General features: G+C 41.1%; 1 protein-coding gene across 1 annotated transcript in view; it reads left to right on the top strand.

Annotated features, from left to right (window-relative positions):
* The window catches only part of PREX2 (phosphatidylinositol-3,4,5-trisphosphate dependent Rac exchange factor 2), a 1,096,481-nt gene that overhangs the window by 681,241 nt on the left and 394,407 nt on the right, over positions 1 to 20,833 (top strand). Inside the window, exons 25-26 of the mRNA XM_069220299.1 lie at positions 8,498 to 8,720; positions 11,990 to 12,197. Coding sequence (XP_069076400.1) covers positions 8,498 to 8,720; positions 11,990 to 12,197 — 431 coding nt within the window. The remainder of the gene's footprint in view (positions 1 to 8,497; positions 8,721 to 11,989; positions 12,198 to 20,833) is intronic.

Consider the following 20,833-nt stretch of genomic DNA (forward strand, 5'->3'; position numbering starts at 1 on the left):
TTTGGTAGCGTTTTCCAGAGGGGCATGGGGGCTCCGAGTACAATCCCTACATGGCACACCACTCAACAAACTATACATGATAATAAATGTTGTTGCTACTACGCAAAAACATTTAGAACACAAGATTGGCATTCTAGTGATTGGCCAGGTTCTATTGCACGATGAGCAGTAAAAGCTCACCAAGAGCATCAAATCAAAAAAATCTTTGTCAGTGAGTTGCAACGAGACATGGCCAATTTGTAGAGACAGGTCCTTGACCTGACTGAAATGGTTTGCTTCTTTGGAATGAGGAATTTAAAGGCTGCTCCTGCCGGAGCCACCTGCCTGCAGTGGACAGTTTCTTTCCGCTACTCCAGGTGGGTGCATGACTTAGGAGAGTGGATAGATTGACTGACCATGCTCCCACCTGGAGATGAAAGTGCTCTTTTGTCTCAGAAACCCTTATGACTAATCCCACCAGGTACCCATTCCTTGCATGGAATGTATGAGGTGCGATCAATGCCACTGAGAGGTTTAGGATGCATGCCTAACTAAAATGTAAGGAAGCCTACCTACATCTTCCTAGAGGAAACTCATTTTGCTTTTGAAAAAGGTAAGAAAACACTAGTAAGGACAATTGTTTTCCATGGGATACAACTCATATTCCAGAGAAGCAAAGATGATTTGGATATAGCCATGTCAACAAGTTGTTCATAGAGTATGAGGGCACATATGTCAGTGGAGCGTAATTGGATGGTCCAGACGTAGTTCTGATGAATATTTAACCTCCTAATACTGAACAAATGGAGTTTTATACTGTATTATAAGAGTGATTTGCTCATTTACCCTTGATTTTAGGGGGATATTTCAAGAGTGTTCTTGATGTTGACGAAGACAGGTACCACTCACCATTACCTTGTGCAATACTGGTTAGAAAAGCTGGGTCCCTGAGGAAGTGGTTGGGGAACCAGGGACTAATGGATTAATGGAGACTACTGTATCCTCATTTCAGAGTAGACAGTATATTTGGGACTACATTTGTATGTTCTGTAGCTGCCCATGCAATATATTTATTCTGAACATTGTCAGATCACATAATGATGCTTATGTACAGAAAGTCCAGAAGACCCACCCTACTTGGAAATCACAGCTCTTTGCACCCAGGGACTCCACCTCTACGAGTATTAGAGAGGATAAAATTCAAAACTATTTTATTGAAAACATGGATAGAACCTTGAATGTTTTGGTTGCATGGGACACCTTTGAGGTTGTCCTGAGAAGTCACTGTGTCAGAAATGACATATTGGGAGTGATGTGTTAGAGCATGAGTTGGAAAGCTTGGAGAAGTGAACGTGGGTGCTTGAAAATGACTTGTTCAGGATGGCAGTCCTCACATGGAAACCCACTGCATTTCATTTTGCACCATAGATCTGTTGTAGATTCACATGCTGTGCGTTATTCTGCCACTTAGTATATAGGTTCAAAAATCATATGTAAACATAAACTGTTTTTCTTAATTGGTGTTTATCACAGACATAGTCACTGTGACCCCCCCTATGATGTTAAGTGTAAACCCATAATGACCAGCGTCAAAGTTGCAGACTCCAGAATCTGCTTTTCCATCGTTCAGTTCGGAAGCACAGATGACACTCTGGTGGAGAACATATTTTGCAACAACATTGAGAGAGAAAAAGTCTATACATTCATGCAGCACATTCAGATCTTCAATGACATTCTGATGTCACAAAACATATGGAGTCCAGTTTGAAGAACAACAGGAAGAAACATGCTTGTAGTAACTGTGGCTGTAGGTACACATGCTTTGTATACTCATGCCAGCTAGTGTTGGACCTGGACCTTGTACGTTGGACCTTGTTTTGTTTGAAGAAGTGTAAGTCACAAGATCTAGAGTGGCTCCTCCCTTATTCTGCTATGCACCAGGACCCAGGCTCCACCTCGCTTTTCACTCAGAGAGTTATATGAATGGACTGGAGTATAGGTGTTCTTTGTATTGTGGCTGGGCAAATAAAGTATTAGAAATAATAACATCTGTGAATATCGGCACATGAGAATTTACAGCACTACACGTGCAAACAGATGGCTACAAGTTAAAATTTTCCTTTTACAGCTTGTGTGGCTGTAAATACCCATGTTTTGCTCAGACTGTTAATCAGTTTTTTCCAGAGCAGTGGCTAGTGAGCAGCTGATGTAAGCATTTGAAATAATGATCTTTAAACAATTTGGGCAACTAAAGCCTTTTGATAAACATGAGCATTGTTAGACCTGGCAGCTTTGTGGCATGTCTTCCCTGTCTTTTTACCTTCCGACCTGCTGTTTTAATGGTATACTGGGATCTGTTTTTGCTGGTTTATTGTCTCTGCACACTTTATCACTGCTAATCAGTGCTAAAGTGCAAGGGCTCCCTATGTAAGTTGTGTTGGTGATTAGGTTATCCATGATTAGCATATTTGATTTACTTTAAAACCCTAGTAAAGTTCACCAGGGGTGCCCAGGGCCTGTAAATCAAATGCTCCTGGTGGGCCTGCAGCACTGATTGTGCCACCCACACGAGTAGCCTTTTGAACATGTCTCAGACCTGCCACTGTAGTGCCTGTGTGTGCAGTTTTTAACTGCCAATTCGACCTGGCAAGTCTACCCACTTGCCAGGCCTAAATCTTCCCTATTACTACATGTAAGGCACCCCTAAGGTAAGCCCTCAATAGCTCCATCAGCAGGATGCAGTGTGTTTAGAAGGTAGGCTATGTACTGGTGTGTTTTACATGTCCTAACAGTGAAATACTGCCAAATTTGTTTTTCACTATTGCAAGGCCTATCTCTCTCATAGGTTAACATAGAGGCTGCCTTTAAATAATCTAAAAGTGCAGTTTCCCTTTGAGAGCAGATAGAGATAGAGAGTTTTGGGTTCTCTGAACTCACAATTTAAAAATACATATTTTAGTGAAGTTGGATTTTAGATTGTTAGTTTGAAAATGCCACTTTTAGAAAGTGGGCATTTTCTTGCTTAAACCGTTCTGTGCCTCTGCCTGCTTGTGTGTTCCACGTCTGGGTCAGACTGACAGTTGGCTGTTGTGAACTCCCTCTAGACAGTGACACAAAGGGAGCTAGGGTGTAGCCTGCATATCCTGATGAGCCATCTGGGCTAGAGTGGAGGGAGGAGTGGTCCATTACACCTGAAAGGGCTGTGCCTGCCCTCACACCAATGCAGTCTCCGACCCCTTGGAGGGTGTCTGGGGCTAGGCCTGGGCAAGGCAGGATCTTGTGAACAACAGAGACTTTCCTTTGGAGTAGGTCTACTTCAAAGGCAGAAAGGGGTATAAGTAGTGGACCCAAACCCCCGACTTTTAGAATCTTTCTAAAATCAAGAGGAACCTCTGCCAAGGAGAAGAGCTGAATAGCTGGAGGAGGAGTACTGCCCCCTTTGCTGTGTTGCTTTGCTGGGTTGGCCTGCAGTTGCTGTTTCTGCTGTAAAAGAGAGCAAAGGGTTAACTTTGCTGTATATCCTGCTTGAGAAAGTTCTCCAAGTGCTTGGAGTAGAGCTTGCCTCCTGTTGGAAGTCTCAGGGATATCAAAGACTTCAGTTTCATCTGCCTACAGCACTGGGAAGTGTGTGTTTTGTGTTGTCCAGGAAGAAAAACTACTGTGACGCCGCCAACGACGCCGCACGGTGTTGCACTGCCCCTCTTCGCACCGCAACCCGGTCTCACTGATGCTGCCATCTAACACAGTCATCGATGCTGCCATCTGATGCCACCACTGAGCCGCTGCTTGCACCGTCACCTGTGGGCTCCACACTCCAGCATCGCCTTGCTCATACTGCAACCTGGGCATCCCCGATGACGGCTCTCCTGCTGACATCGCGCGTTGCCTGCACGGTGGCCTGTGGACACCACTTGTTAAGAACACAACGCACTGCCCTGCACCTCAGCCCGGCCCACCGACGCCAGCACCACCGACTCCAGTGTCGTCAACAGATGTCCTGGTCTGCACTGCGACCCGTGGATGCCGCAAGGATCCCGGCCCTCTCCCCGCCACTGACTTGGACCTACCGATGACAGCGCTTGAGCAATGACCGTGCCGCTGCCTGCACTGTGAGCTGGTGACACGTCGCACCCCCGCTTCACACCGCAGCCCTGGTCTCACTGATGCCACGGGACACCAAGCCGCTGCTTGCACTGTGACCTGTGGGCCCCGCACGTCGCATTATCCTGCTTCGCACCGCAGCCCTGATGCCTCACACGCCAGTGTTCCTGACTTCATCAGTCCAGAGTTTGATCTGCAATGCATGTGACTTCAAGGGCCCTACGACCCTCGCACCGACCTCTGGAATCGACGCCTGTGACACCAGTGACGCCGCTCTCTGGATCTCATCGCGAGGATCACGATGTCCTGCATTTCCAAGGTACTGTTTGCGGGTCTTCCTGACACTGTAGCTGGCCCGCCATGCCACGGCTGGCCTGAACTGTTGGTTTTGTTAATCACAACGCCCTGATAGCCCCAGGTGGAGCTATCGACTTCAATGAACTGTATTTTTAAGTAATTCTTGCAAAATTCATATCTTTAGCACTGTTGGATTTTTATTGTATTTGGTCTTGTTTTATATAGACAAATATTGGCTATTTTTCTAAAACTGGTGTGGTGTCCTTTTGTAGTGTTTTCACTGTGTTACTGTGTGTAATGTGCAAATGCTTCACACATTGCTTCTGAGATAAGCCTGACTGCTCGTGCCGAGCTACCAAGGGGGTGAGCAGAAGTTATCTCAGCGGGTATCTCCCTTTTCCTGAATAGAGTGAGGGTCCCCACTTTGACAGGGTGCACCTTGACTGCCATCTAGAGACCTAATTTCAAACAAGCGTCCACATAGTAGTGTATAGTAAATGTGTGTGATGTTGCAAGTAGCAGGCTTTTGTTTATCTGCTATAAGTAAGGTACCTTGAAAAGGCATAGAAGCTGCTTTCCTGCACATGAAGTGTTACCTGGGGCCCACGGTTAACATGCACTTGGCCATGGCGTTGCAAGTAAGGATGCAAAGAATAATGCATCTTGCAGTGCCTGAGCTGGAGATGGGGTGTCCTATTTGGAGTGTAGTAAAGGCTAGAAAGAGCTGTTTTGTGCTTTGAAAGGACTTTGACCTGCAAATATAGTACAGGATTGCCCTTTTGATGTCTAGTATATGTTAAGCCCTTTCATCTACAGAACCTGGCTTCTTTATAGATCTTAATATTTCCTCAATATTTAGAGCTTGCAACTCACTAATGTAATTGATGGAAGAGGTTGCCACAAGAAAGGCTACTTTCTAGGAGAGAAACTGCTGGTAAAAAGGTGGGCCAATGAGCAGAGTGAGAACTACATTTAAATTCCACTTTGGGGCCCGGAGCTTTCTGGGAGATATGACTCTTTTGAGACCCTCCAAAGCCTTCATTACAAGGATCCTACAGATGGATAAGCGTTCTCTCTCCCTCATGTATGCTGCGATACCAGATAGATAAAATCCAATTATGCCTGCTTTCTGTAAATACAGAAGATAGCAGACAATGTCTTGCACAGATATTTTCAGGTGGTCTATATTTTTAGAAGTGCAGTAGAGGATGAATATCTTCGACTTGGATCCGTAACAGGCAGTGAGCAAGGAGTAGGATGCATTCCTTCAGAAGTGACCGTTATTCGAGCTCTAGGACCTAGATCGCTACGTTGATCTGGCTGGCCTTTGGGTATTTTGTCCCAGATGCTGAGTGAGAAGCTTGGTCCTGAGTGGTACCTTCATGTATGGGCTTGCTGGTATAACCAGGAACATGAAATACCAGGATGGTGTGGCCCACTTTGGTTGCACTTGGATGAGCGCCATGGAAACTAGCTGCATCTTCTCCGTGAACGAAGTGAGTAAAATAATAGGAGTAATGGCATTAGAGTTAGTCAGTGTTGTTACTTAATGTAATGGTGTATGAGATACCTTGGAAATATATGTTGTGCAATAATTCTAAATACTAGTATTTTTATAAACATTTGCAGTTCTTGTGATACAACCATTAAGTACTTGCCATAATTGCACATTTCGACCTTGATTTTGACCTGGTGGGAAAATTGCGAACCCTGATCTAACCCTTGCCCAGGTGGCAAGTCAGACATGCCCATATCAACATGGGAACACCGCAGGACCTTAACATGTAGTTGCCCAGTGTTGCACCCAGGAATATGTTCAATAGTTCCGGAATAGTTCAAACAGTGAAGGTTGCACAACAGCGCAACATGTGTGCAATCCAGTGCATCTTTCATACGTGGGAAATGAACAGCAGCAGATACCTTGTCCTTGTCCTGCATGTTGCATGTCCTGCACAAACCATGGCATTGGGATGTATTTCTTCACGTGACCGTTGAGACAAGGTGACACCTGTGAAGACAAGAGGACTGGCTGTCCTGAGATATGTAATTTGGAAATGCCATTAATCCTTTGATAGCCGCCAACGCCCACAACATATTGTGCAGTATGTACATTGGAATGGGCAGGGTCTGCATGATTGAAGGTCGTTGGTGATATTGGTGTGCCCTCTTGATCATGCCAAGAATCACTTGTGCTGGAAAGCAGTATCTTGGTATTACCTCATCATCTGCGGACTCTCGGCCTAAATGCTTTTTTGTTCCTTTTCTGCCTAATTAACAAAACCATAACAATGATGCCTGGTCAGGTCATTTTTGCAAAACTACAATCATTTATCCTGCTGGTACACCTTCCTCCAATAACATATTGATAAATTTGGGTCGTGAGCTCTTTTACTATTTTTGTAAGAGCTTTCATTAACGTAACTTGTTAGATGTGATGGCTTAATGATATGTTGAATGATGTGTGTATTACTTATAAATCATGGTTTTGTTGTAGCACATGTTGCTGTTTTGTGCAGTGTCCTTCTTTGTATGCAGTCTGTGTTGTGGTTTATGTTTTTAAGCTCTTGGAGTGCCATTTCCATGAATGGAATCTGGGTGCTCTCACACCTGGTCTCGATAGGTGGAATTATTCCAGATTAAGGTTTATAAAGTTATATTTGTACCTGTAAAAGATCTGCAGTTATACTTTTACACATCATAATATAAATGCATGATGTCTTCCTTCCGGGAATAACTACATTACGCACAAAGCAATTGCATTAATCATGGCGTACATGAACCTCTGTGCCTTTCTGTCCTTGGTGCATTGAGACCATGATGTTTTATGTTGCATGAACAGTGCATAGTCAAATTAATATTGTTCCTCTGCATTATCATAGTTTTTGCAATAATTGCTATGGCATTTAAATGGTGTGAGTTTTACAGGTCTACGTATTGTACAGCGGATTTTCGAGTGAAAAACCTTGAGGCCATATGCAAAAACATATTGTTATCTCAAAGTTAATATAAGTAAGCGAGATTGGAATTCGCACTGTGTCGGGAGAAATCATGTAGAAAATATTAGCTATTTTGTAAAGTAAGGTAACATTTATATGCTCCACCTGACATTTCTAGGAACAGGGTGTTACAAGATTTTATAACAAATAGTATAGTTGATTTCTGGTAGGGTAGAAGTGAATGAAGCAGCTATTCCTAGGGTTTGTGCCTTCAAATTTTTATAAATGATGCAGGCGTTGTATATTTTTAATTAATTCTAAGAGAGTCCACCGTGGTACTCAAAATCTGATCGATTAGTATGCTTGGAGAAGAAACTTGGCAGAAGGGTCTAAAACCACAATCTCATGGAGTGACCACATTAAAAGACAGAGTGAGAGAAGTGAGCTGGACTACATTTCGTCAGAGTTTTATTGAAATGTGATTTAGTTTTTGAACACCAGTTTGTTGTGGAATCCACTATAAACTAACCATCAGTGATGTCTAAGCTGAGCTCATGCATCATTGGTCATACATATTATATAAAGAAGAGCAGACTGAATAACAAAAGGATAAGAAAGAAAGATATAACACTTCTGATGTGAAATGAAATGCAATGAAGTATTGTGGGAGAAGAAAGGCCCTCAAAGTCATTAGCATCATGGATATTTATTTTCTGTCTGTACTACACATTTTGTTCTGCTGCTAGAAATAATAATTCATTTTATAGTTCCAGCAACACCATGTTAAGGAAGGAGAGACAAAGGAGTACTAAGCGAGGGTCTAGATAATTGCTGCATGGTAGATTCATATGATGTATCAAGCAATATGCCAAGAGATAAGCACACCAGAACAGTGCATACAAAGAAATGATTTTGTATTAGGAAAAGCCACAAAGAAAATAAACAAAAATATTTCTCATGTATAAGGCATGTGAAGGTATGGGCTTTGAGACTCATGAACACCATTAGTGGGAAAAGACAGTAGTCCATTGGGAAAAAGTGGGTGATTTGTTTGCTGAGGTCGCATGCATCAGATTACTACCAGCCCGCCATAAAATTGGTAATGCTATATGAAACTATGTAGCTCAGTGAGTCACAAATATCTTAAATTAAATACAAAAACCTGTTATTTTTTTCCCTACCAGTTTTCGAGAGTGTTGAAAAATAGAGCTTGGCCCACATTTAAACAAGCAAAATCAAAGATATCCCCGCTGCACAGCAGTGACTTTTGTCCAACCAACTGTCACATCAATGTGATGGAAGTCTCATACCCAAAGACCTCAACTTCGCTGGGTAGTGCCTTCGGCGTTCAGCTGGACAGCAGGAAACATGCTTCACATGACAAGGAACACAAAGCTGCTGAGCACGGTAGGATGATGTTGCCCTTTGAATAATGATTGCGACCCATCGTTAAAATGGTGTTAGTTTTATAGATGCCCTTACTCTCATCAAATGCATGACACTCTTTCCTCCTCCAGATATAGTACGCATAAGAGGAAATATTACATGGTATATTCACTTGTCGCAAACCATTTACCATCTTTACAAAGTCCTTCAAAGGTCAAGACAATATTCATGGGCATAATGCACTTCACGTTTTCACTCCTATTCTTGGGCCCTGTTTCACTAGGTTTTTACTGTAAATATTAGATGGAGATGTTCCTTTACCGATTTGAATTAAGGGGGTCATTGTGAAAACCCTGGTTTTGACCTTAAAGCCCTTGTGATTCCAATTATGTCCAATTTGTTTTCTTGAAACTTTTTGAATTTCCACCAAACATAACATGTAAAATAATTGCTCTGGGACAGTGCAGTGGTGCACAAATAGTATTTGTGATTTGCAGCGGAGGTATAAACGTTTTCTCCAACAAAGTAGTGAAAGAATATTTAGAAAACACAATCTTTAATACCTAAAGTAAGCCTGGCTATGTTAGTAAACGAATCCAGCCATTACAGAACTGTAAAATCAAAAGTAAGTGTGATTCAAATAAACTCTAATGTAGAATTGTTCAGTGTTGGGCTAGCAGAGTAGGAGCAATGCAACATTTTCCATGCTAACCACTGATTATGCAAACTATTTCAATTTTAGTTGTACGTACATGTGTCATGAAGATATCCTGAAAACCTGGCTTTAACCAGACATGGAACATGGCTGAGCACTGGTGCTGTACACTTAGAAAATCACTTTAATAACACCAAAGGGGATCCTGGACCAAATTCTAAATCATAAGATTTGAGCAATCTAGCATGACCTATAATTGACCAGCACATCAATAAAGCTTGTCCTGTAGTGACTTAGTTCATCAGCCAGAGTTGATAGTATCCAAACTTGTATAGATAAATCCTCATCACAAGAGGAAAATAGTCAAGCAAGAGAATTAGCTCCTTTGTTAGAGCCAAGAACATCCAATCACACATTTATATTTGAGTAATCTAGATTTTAGTTGCCAATCACTCTTTACTGATACCCAGATACATGCCTCTTAGTTTTTCAATGCCATTTTGTAATGCACATTCCCCCACACAGCTTCCTAGAAGGTGAGTTCCACAGAACTGTTGCAGGTTTGACATCTTCTACCCTACTTGTCCCACTTGTGAGGCACAGTTCCTTTAATCTGTACCTCAAAGCCTATCACCCTGTGCCCAGTTGACCTACTTCCAGTCCCTGATGAACATTTATCTGTTCTGTTTCCTTTGAGTTGTGTTTACTCTATCTACAATCCCAATTGACTAATACCAGGTTCAACATTTGAACATCTCTGCCCCAGCCAACTAGCCAGTTTCTGAGCTGCTCTGCATTCCTGCTTCAAAGTGTTGCTGGTGTTGTAGCGTGCTCCATACAGGAGCCGCTTTCCACCTAAACGTGGAAACTACCCAGAGTTCTCTGCTTCTTTTTCTGCATAATGTATGTGGCACTCTAAGCCTGAAAGGGTATTACTTTGGCTTATAATGAATGCTTTCTTATGTCTGGAAAAAAAGTTAAACTTCTCTAAAGAGCTACAATGATAGTAAAAACACGTGTCAGGGGTTGCTTTTATTCTTTCAAGGTTGGCCTTTCATGGTATTTTACCAATCCAAAGCTGTAATGCTGTGGCTGAAGTAGTAAAATGCTTTTGTCATTTTACAGCTTGGAGTGGATGGCACTGTGCTAATTCTATGCTTACAGACTTTGTTGTTAAAGTGTCAAAATACTTTGTCCCTTTCTAGCTCAGCATGGATGATACTATGCTAATCCTATGCTTAAAAGCTTTGCCAGAAAAAACAGACATCTGAGGTGAGCAGATTGAGAGTGTCACAGGTATTGCAGTGTGTTCTATGCTGGAGCTGCTCTCCACCTAAACTTGGGAACTAACAAGAGTTTTCTGCTTCTGTTCTGCATAATGTATCTGGCATTCTAAGCCTTAAAGGGCACTGTCACTCGTAACATCATAATGACATCACAAATGACATCATTGATGAACATTATTTATGACATCATACAGTCATTGTTACAGTGACTTGTAGGGTTTGGCGACTTGAAGTAATTCAGCATACTACATTTGTTACCAATTGTCTATTCATCTTAATGGAATTACCCTTGTAAAGACTTCACACGACTCATAATTTAAAGTAAAGAGGTTGACATGTATGCATTTGCCACTGACAAGTCACCTTTTCCAGGCCCTATTGACAATACTCCATAGTTTTGCAAAATACACTATACACATTCCAGAAAGGGGCAAAATGACATACAACCTTTAAGCCAAATGATCTGCTTCTAGTGGGACATCTCTACATTACACATTATTCAACAGTCTCCAATGCCATAAACATACAGTCATTGTTACAGTGTCCTGTAGGGGTTGGTGACTTAAAGTAATTCAGCATCCTACACCTCTTACCAATTGTCTATTCATCTTAATGGAATTACCCTTGTAAAGGCCTCACGTGACTCATAATTTTGAATAAAGAGGTTGAAATGTAAGCATTTGCCACTGATAAGATAACTTTTTCCAGGTCTTAGTGACAATACTCTGAAGTTTTGCAAAATACACTATGCACATTCCAGAGAAAGGGCAAAATGGCATACAAACTTAAAGCAATATAATCTGCTTCTAGTGGGACATCACTACATAACGTATTATTCAACAATCTCCAATGCCATAAAATCTTGAGCCAAGGTGTGAAAATAAACATCCACACCCTATAAACCATCCAGCTACATAGAATCTGTCCCAGATATCCACTAGTGGATCATTTATATTTATGTATGATTATTTGACAATTGTGTCAAGACACTCATGCACATACTCACACTCACACACACACACAGGCTTTTGATTTAATTGTGAATGAACAGGTGACCTCTGCTCTCTTTCACTTCATTTAGTATCTCTATTTCTCTTGCGTAATCCACAATCCAGATCAGCCCCATCATACACACATTACCCATAACATCTGTGCTTAGTTACCCCATCCACTCTCAAATGTTAATTGACTGTCCCTATTTTCAGGTGTACGTTTGCAGTGCAGTCTAATACTATTGTTACCTGGGCCACAATCAATAATTTGCAGCACACATTTTAGGGCTCTAAAAGTCATGCTTAGATTGTTGTGTCTAACTACTAAATGTGTTAATTGTAGATTTTCTCATACAGGTAAATTGAATCCGATGGTGTACATACAGCACACAATAACAACAATGGCAGCGCCTTCTGGCCACTCTTTAGGCCAACAGGATGGTCATGGCCTGCGATATCTGCTGAAAGAGGAGGACTTAGAAACACAAGATGTGTATCAGAAGTTGCTGTGCAAACTTCAGACTGTACTGCGAGAAGTGGAAGCTTGTGTCTCACAGATAGATGAGTAAGTATGTTGAATATCAAATGCAACATTTTGCTTTCATCTTCCTTTGGGAAATTACGATTGGGTAACACATTTCAGAGATTCTCCACAGAGTCCAAGGTTTGGATGAGTTATAATGTTACGCTAAAAGGATTTTTATAGTGCACAGCTGCCTCCCAAAAAAAGGGTTCCCGGCGCTAGTCACGGAGATGACAAAGAACAGCAGAATAGGCCAAACACCAAGAAGAAGAATGAGTGTATCCTAGGCTCACAACAGTCAGGTCTTTAGCTGTTTCTGAAAACTCAAATGAGTATGGCTCTTTCGTGTCTTAAGAGGCACAGAATTCAATGAGGTCAGACTAAGATATGGAAAACAGTGTCCTTCTATTCTGGTTCTTCTAAACCGGGGTAGGTGTGCCAGGTATAGGTCTGCTGAGCGTAGTACTCTGGTATACAGATGTAGTTGTATCAGAGTGGCCAGACCTGGTGCCCCTTGTTTGTAAAAGATTCTGTGAGAGCTAAATAGAGCTTTAAACTGAATGTGCTTTTGGATAGGCAACCAGTGAAGGTTGGCAAGAAGTCGAGCAACCAAGCAGGATTTAGGGAGAGAAAAAGTTATCTAGCTGTTGAGTTTTGTACAACCTGCAACTTCAGGATCGACTTTTTAGCACCTAAATATAGAATATTTCAATAATCCAAGTGGGATATATTTAGAGATTGCAAAATCAGTTGACCAATATGTCGCTTAAAGAATCCCATAATGGGTTTAAGAAGTCCAAACCAGGATCTGGCTAGAGTTCTGATTTGCATTTCAAAAGTAAGCAAATCATTCATCCTTACACCAGGTTTTGTTATCACAGATTTGGGTTCAGGAGGGGGGCCCTACCTTGTCTGGACACCAATGATCACTCCACAGGTAGGTATTCCTGCCCAACAGGAGCATATCTGTTTTACAGCTGCACTGTAGTCTGACACCTCCACAGGCAGATAATTAGTTGGGTTTTGTCAGCATAAGACACCAATGAGATTCTGTACATTTTTACAACCTCAACTAGCAATCTGACATAGATATTGAAGAGGGTAGTGCTTAGCGCAGAGCCCTGGGGGATTCCGTGAGCCACCACTCTTTGAGATGAAGCCAGATGGGGAGAAATCACTTAAATGGCCTGCCCTTAAGTAAGCCAGGTCAAAGCTTTTCCCGTATCCCCAGTTCACGAAGTCGACGAAGCAAATTTAGTTAATGACAGTGCTGCATTAATGACAGTGCTGCATAGGGTTTCAGTTACTGTCAGGAGGGCAGATTATGTACTGTGGGATGGTCTAAAACCTTTCTTTGAATGATGCAAGATTTGATTCTGCTCTAAAAAATGAATTAGGAGATTGCTCACGTTTCTCCACTACCTTAGATAAAAATGGCATGAGAGAAATGAGGCGATAGTTTTCAGGCAAGGGTTCATCAAGTGAATGCTTTTAAAAAAGAGGAATGACCTTTCCAAGTTTCCAAGTAATTGGCATACAGCTGTGCTCAGAAAAAGATTGGCCAATTCCAAAAAGATAGGTTTAATGGTCTCCTCAAATTGTAAAATAAACTCTGGTTTTAAGGTGTCATTGGGAGATCTTGATTTATCCTGATGCATCAGCATAGAGATAGTGTAATCGTTTAGCAGGGCCAGCTCTTTTGATTCTGCCTTTTGTGAATGATTTAACATGATTTCATGGGGGACTGGCTCTTCTATTTCTTCGCTGATATTAAAAAGAGAGAAATGTAGTTTACTTTGTGTAACAAAGTGGGCTGCATGTTTATTGCAGAGACTGCTGCTTCCACCAGACTGGGGGTGACCACTGGCTTCACCAGATGATTGACAATGGAATAGACTTCCTTAGAAGGAATTTTACTGTGCCTAATTTGCACCCTTGCGTGGTAACACGTCTATATAAAACCTACATCTACATATAGAATCCAAGTAACTTGGATTGCCTCGTAGTGATTCATCATAGTCAGCAGCAATTTTACTTCCTACAAGAGTGACTGAATTTATTTAGCAAATTACCATCTTGAGTAAATATAGTCCTCAGGTACTCGGAAAAAATATTGATTACAGCCACCTCTTTTGTACTGTCATATAGAAGCATGATGGGGAAAGTCAGGTGACCTTAAGGTTGCACGATCAACAGGTATTTCACAATGTGCACGTTAAGTAAAAGCTGCATTCAGATTTACACAACTAAGTCACTCACCTCTCTCTTTTAGTTTGACTCACTCACTCATTTGTTTACTCACTTGCTCAATATACTCCTATTACTCTCTTGGAAGCTCTGTCTCAATCACTGCGTTCCACTTTGACATAGCGCTGTGTCTTCAAATGTGATGCTCTTATCATCACTCATTCTACTTTTTCAAGCTCACAACGCTGCCTTTACACTTATGCATTGCTTCTAAATCGTTTAATTAGTCTTCCTTTCACCAAAAATGTTTCTTTGGGCACATCCTTAGTCAACAGTACATTTTAAAATACTTATTTCAAAATATTCCAATATTGACTAGTTCATGTCTATCTGTAGGTCCACCTATCTTTAGACAAATGTGGATGTATGAAAATAAACCATTATCACTGCACACAAGTAGCACACATAAGGCCAGATTTACAAGGTCCTAGCGCCTCTTTCCATCACACTAACATCATTTTATTTATGCTAATGTGGCTCAAGGAGGCAATTTTCGGCAAGCCATACTTACAAAGTGGCACAATGCATGCATACAATACACTTTGCAACTCCTTGCCCCACATTATGCTTGCATCAGGCATTATGTATGCAAGGGGGGCGTCCATGGCAGGGAGGCCCACAAAAATGACGCAGTGAAATCTATAAGATTTCACTGCGCCATTTTTGGCAGCAATTTTAACACCTGCTAAGAGCAGGCTTTAAAATGACGCACCCATTGAAATCAATGGGCCTCCTTGTACCTTGCTGCACTAGCATCAACATTTTTGACGCTAGTGCAGCAAGGTGCCACAATAACGTCAACATTTTGATGCTATTGTCCTAACGACCACCATGGTGCGCCATATTGTAAGCGTGGCATACATTTCCTCACTGAATGTGTTTCCAAGTAGGGAACAGCACTTCCCCAGGCTCATGGCATTCGTTAGTTAAGGGAGAGTTGCAGAATATTATTAGCTCCCCAGGTATCATATTAGTGACAAAAATAAATGATCATTGTATAATCATAATTGATTCATCATGAATGATTCAATACTGTCAGTACCATAAATCTTTTCACTGTCTTTACTTCTCATCAGATTGTGCCTTAACTTGGAACATATTTGTATGCCTTCCTCCAGAGAGTTAGCTGTTGCAAAATAAAATAAACGTTTTGCTGGACAATGAAGTCAAAGATCCAATGAAATCAATAAGTAGTTGGGTCTCAGCATTAGGAAATCATTTTAATGACTCAAAATCTTATTGGACGGACCCACTGCCACGAACGTGATGTTAACATCCTGGATATTTGACGATCTACTTTAAAGTCCAATGTTATTTTATGCCATGTTGATTCTGATTCTAGTATGGGCCTTGGTAAAACTTGAGGTTTCTTGTGATCACTTTTAGAATAAATATAACTATTTGTATATACGTCTGCATACTTGTGGCCATTAAAAAACAGAAAACACTTATTTTGACCAGTTATATGTTTTTAGAGAACCAGCATCATCCGAGGTTTTGACATCAACGCACGAGATGAGTACATCTGTAAGCAGTACATCTGTGTTTATGTACCATAGTGACTTATGATACAATAATTCATCCTAGATGGTTCATCTTGAATTCTGCTTAGTCCAAAGTTTATTTTCATTCTCTAACATACCATTGCTCACCTGATGTAGCGCTAGCAATGTTGACGCAGATGTGGTTCATATGATTCAGTGATCAGGTCAAACGAACCCTTGCTTTGGAGTTTAATTTATGCTTTCAGCGTACACTACTGTGCAGGAAAGAGAATCTGCGTTTTGGTTTCAGATTTTCACATAATTGCCAAATCAGAAATTTTGCATTCAGTGTAACTGCCCAACAGTCATGATTCGTGCAGATGTCAGACATTTTAAATGTTGATGATAAATCAACCTCATTAATTTATGCTTTTCTCCAAGTAAGTAATATCTCGATTCTGAACATGCTGCTTTTATGAGCATTTATTATTTGCTCGAAATTGAATAGTTTATTTTGGCTGAACATAATCTTCTAAAATAGCAGGCCCCTAGAATGAAGTTAAACAGTATAAAAAACAAGGTTGCCTAAAAAAACATGTTTGAATCATCTGTCTTCATGAACAATTCTTGTTCTGGGTTAGGGTGAACAAGTACCCCGTAAATGTTTCATTAAATGCACAAAAGCATGCAGGTGCTCATCAGATCTACTGAAAACTGTTTCCTTTTATAACGGAGATAATGGCCGAACAATTCTACATTATTTGCCTGTAAATGTTAGCAATGACTCAAAACATTTACCCAAATGGGAAAGAAATCAACCACTTGAACTCTTCACCCACCTTCTCTGTATTTATGATTATGGACTAAGGTGATATATTTATTCCTAAATATTGCTCAGTCGATATATAATGGGCTTCTCCAATATAGCACACTGTTGTGTTGCAACTGATTTCAAGTGATATAATGTTCTGTAGATAGTCACAGCAAGAATAATACAGCACACTGTAAACTTACACTTCTACATATACATGTAATATTGCATAGATCGACTAAGGACAGCTGGTACCAGAAGAGTACCTTTGCCCCCAACATTCTTTTTTATTTGCCTACTCTCTTATACATATCACAGGATTGGCATGTTATGCAGTATTATTATTCAGATAATCAGGAGTGTAACATCAGTGGGTATTTGGGGTGCTACACCCCCCTAATAAATTTAGTTTGTGATAATTAGTTGAGTACATGTGCTTTCAGTTGGATGTGGTGCGGTGCCTGTCAGATTTTGGTGGGAATTTTTACACACACAGACAAAAACGCACACATAGGCCCTCATTATTATTATCAGAAGACCGCCAGGGCAACAGGCTGGCGGTGAAGACCGCCACATGCACCTCTACCCGCCAGCATGTCTACTGCTGAATTTCCACCCAAAATGTGGTGGAAATCCAACAGTACTCATAATATGGTGGACAGAAGACTGCCAGCACTGGCGGTCTTCTGGTGCCCTTGGCTTCGGCGGTCTTTGCAAATAATGAGGGCCATACTCTTTACCTCTCTCTGTGCAGAAAGACTTAAAAAATCTTGGTTATTTCACATTATATTGTGCTTTCTTCACTTAGTACCCATGCTAATCCGCATTCCTCTCCCTTTCTGCTGCCTCTTGAACCCCTCTCATGCACCCTGCCTGCTGTGTAATGTATCTTAACATTATGTGCCAGCATGATTGTTGGGAGATCTGAGGCTCCCACCCCCCACTCTTAATGACTAATCTATCTTGCTGCAAATGACAACCTCCTTTTCATAGATAAGAAGTGCTGATGTTATGGCTGAATATGATACCTACTGCATGATATGCTATGCACGCTCTCAGCTCACCACTGATAATGTCACAGAAAAAATGGGAAACACCATAAGAAATCTGGAATGGCTAATCAATTAAGCTTCAGTGTGTATATGCTTCATGTGTCCCATGTCTACTTCAGTGAGAGGGTAGAGCCCCCGTAAAACTCCTGGTTGTAATTCTTGTTGACATTAATATTTCCTTACAGAGGCAAAATGTTTGCTTCTTTTAATTTGAATACATCATGCAAAGTCCCTAACGTGTAATGGAATGCTAACTTTTTTTAAAAATGTTGCTTGGATCTTTACTAATTCAGAAAGTGTCGGAAAGGAATGATATACACAATTCATCTTAGTCATGTTTTTCTATTGTTTTGAACTTTAACAATTTTCAATACCCAAGGTTGGGTGCTGAGTGAAAACTTAAGCACACCAGTGTTACCAGAATACTCCAAGGTCGTGCTATTAACCAAGATATCCAAATTACTAATTGAACTGAAATTGTGGTGCTGAGGTCTGATCAATTTGAGCTTGTTTAACAAGTCCTAGATAATTCACAGGCATCCATGCAGTAGATTTGGTCATGTGTCTTTGCATTTATTGCTAAAGAAAACTTGTGTCCTTAATATTACCTTTTGCCACAAATGTAGGCATATTTCTATTTTTAAACATCCTGCCCCATAACTACAGGCTGAGATATATTGTAATATGAGTCACAGAAGGTTGCACTGTTTTTGCTAATTTTTGTGAGGTCTTTTCCTCCTTCCAGAGAATTGCCATCACACTGACTGTATGCCACTTTTTTTGTGGCACACTGTCAGTGCACCTCCTGACAGCTTCTTTGTACCCATGTCCATAATACAGCATTCTCACAGAGGTAAAGATATTCCCTCATTTGCATGACATCTCAACCCCATGCAAATTAGGGAACGCCCTTTTGGGATAGCACTGGTGCTACATGTGCACCAGCACTATTTGTATTATGGAAGCAACCCAAAAAGCCTCTGCAGCCCCTTCTGTAATACCAAGTAGCACAAAGGAACTGCCAAAGAAAGACCCAGAAACAACTGTGAATCAATGACCAGCAATTCATACCAGTGCAGTCCACTCTAAAACATTTTGGGTGAAGTACAAGCAGATAGATAAAACTAGAAGTCCAGACTCTCATCCATATGCTTCAAAGAGAATTAACAAAAGGTAATTGAGACCTCCTGCTTTGTCGAGTACCGGTATTTCCTAGAATCACAAAAAGATTTGTTGTGATGTAACTCTCATAATGAAGATATCCAATCCACATTTGCCCTTATAAGCAACACTGCGCTAAAAATCACATGTCACTGAATCAACATTTTTCTAAGCATCAGCTATAATGATGGCTACCTTTATATGGGAAAGTTACCCTAGGAGTATGCAAAGTTTGACAATGTTTCCTCTTTTAATTAGTTTATATAAAAAATGCAGATAAACCTTGCAAGATTAGTGTTAGAATTCTCTCAGTAAACATGTTTTTGTGGAGAAAAAGCTTCTGAATTTTTTTTATTACCAAGAATGTTTACCAGAAGTCAAATGTGAAGTTTTCAAAACGTTGCATTCTTCATGAAGTAAAAAGATTTTTAAGGTTGTTAAATGCTCATTTACATATTTCTCACCCTCAGTGACAATGAAAAACGATCATGAAAACAATCAGAATGCTAACGTTAGGCATATGTGTAAACCTTTTTTTTTTAAACAGATTTTATTTTAACATGGATTGGAAAAGCAAATAGGTCTCACCTGTGTAAGAGCTACTGGCTTTGCATATGTGGTTGAGCCTTGTCATCCACCAGCGTGGTTACTGTTCAGCATGATTAAAAGTTAGTGGTGTAGAAGAGAGTGGAGTAGAGTGGTGAAGAGTGGAGTAGATTATCGAACAGCAGAGTGTAGTGTAGAGTGGAGGAAAGTAGGGTGGAGTGGAATGTAGTGTCTTGTACTGGAGTGTCGTGGAGTGGAATAGAGTGGAGGGGCATAGAGTAGAATCAAGTGTTATAGAGTGAACTGTTGTAAAGCAGCATATGGTAGAGTAGCATAGAGGAGAGCAGCGTGGAGTTGTAGAGTGGAGAGGCATAGACTGGAGAAGAGTCATATAGGGAAGTGGCATAGCATTATAGAGTGGAGTAGCACAGAGTGAAACAGAATGGCCTAGAGTTAAATTGCATAGCGTGTAACAGACTGTCATAGATTGTAGTGTAGGAGAATGACATGGAGTGGAGTAGAGTGTCAGAGTGGAGTGGCATAGAGTTGAATGACATAAATGTAGAGTAAAGTAGAGTGTCATAGAGTGCAGGGGCCCAGAGTGGAGAGACATAGAGTGGAGTAAAGTATTGTAGAGTGGAGTGGGTAGATTGGAATGCCATAGAGTGGAGTGATGTAGAGGGAAGTGGCATAGCTTAGAGTGGGGTAAAGTGTCACAGCGTTAAGTGTCATAGAGTTGAGTGATGCAGCAAGCAGTGGCCTAAAGTGGATTAATGGGGTATGGAGTGCCATAAAGTGGAGTAGAGGGGCACAGAGTGTTGTAGAGTGGAGAGTTGTAGAGTTGGGAGGTGTAGACAGTAGTGGCATAGAGTAGAGTGGTGTAGAAAGGAGTGGTGCAGATTGAAATGACAAAGTGGAGTACAGTCGCCTAGAGTGAAGTAGTATAGAGTAGTGTGGAGTGTCATAGAGTGGAGTAGACTGAAGTGGAGGAAAGTAGAGTGTAATAGAGGTGCATGGTATAGAGTGGATTAAAGTAGAGTGTAATGGAGTGGCAGGCATATAGAGGAGGGGTATATATTGTAGGGGCATACAGTGGAGTAGAGTGAAGTAGAATGTCGAAGAGTGGAATGGACTAGAGTGTTGTAGAGTGGAGTAGAGTGTCATGGAGTGTCATGTACTGGAGTGTCATGGAGTAGAGTGGAGGCACGTACAGTGGAGGGATTAAGAGTGGAGTGGTTCCGAGTGAAATAAAGGGTCACAGAGCAGAGTGTTGTAGAGTGGTGCAGAGTGGAGTGGTATAGAGGAAAGTGGTGTAGAGTGTCATAGAGTGGAATGATTTAGAGGGGAGAGATGTAGAGTGGAGTAAAGTGGAGTGCA

The sequence above is a fragment of the Pleurodeles waltl genome, chromosome 2_2, assembly GCF_031143425.1.
Source record: "Pleurodeles waltl isolate 20211129_DDA chromosome 2_2, aPleWal1.hap1.20221129, whole genome shotgun sequence".
Classification (NCBI taxonomy): domain Eukaryota; kingdom Metazoa; phylum Chordata; class Amphibia; order Caudata; family Salamandridae; genus Pleurodeles; species Pleurodeles waltl.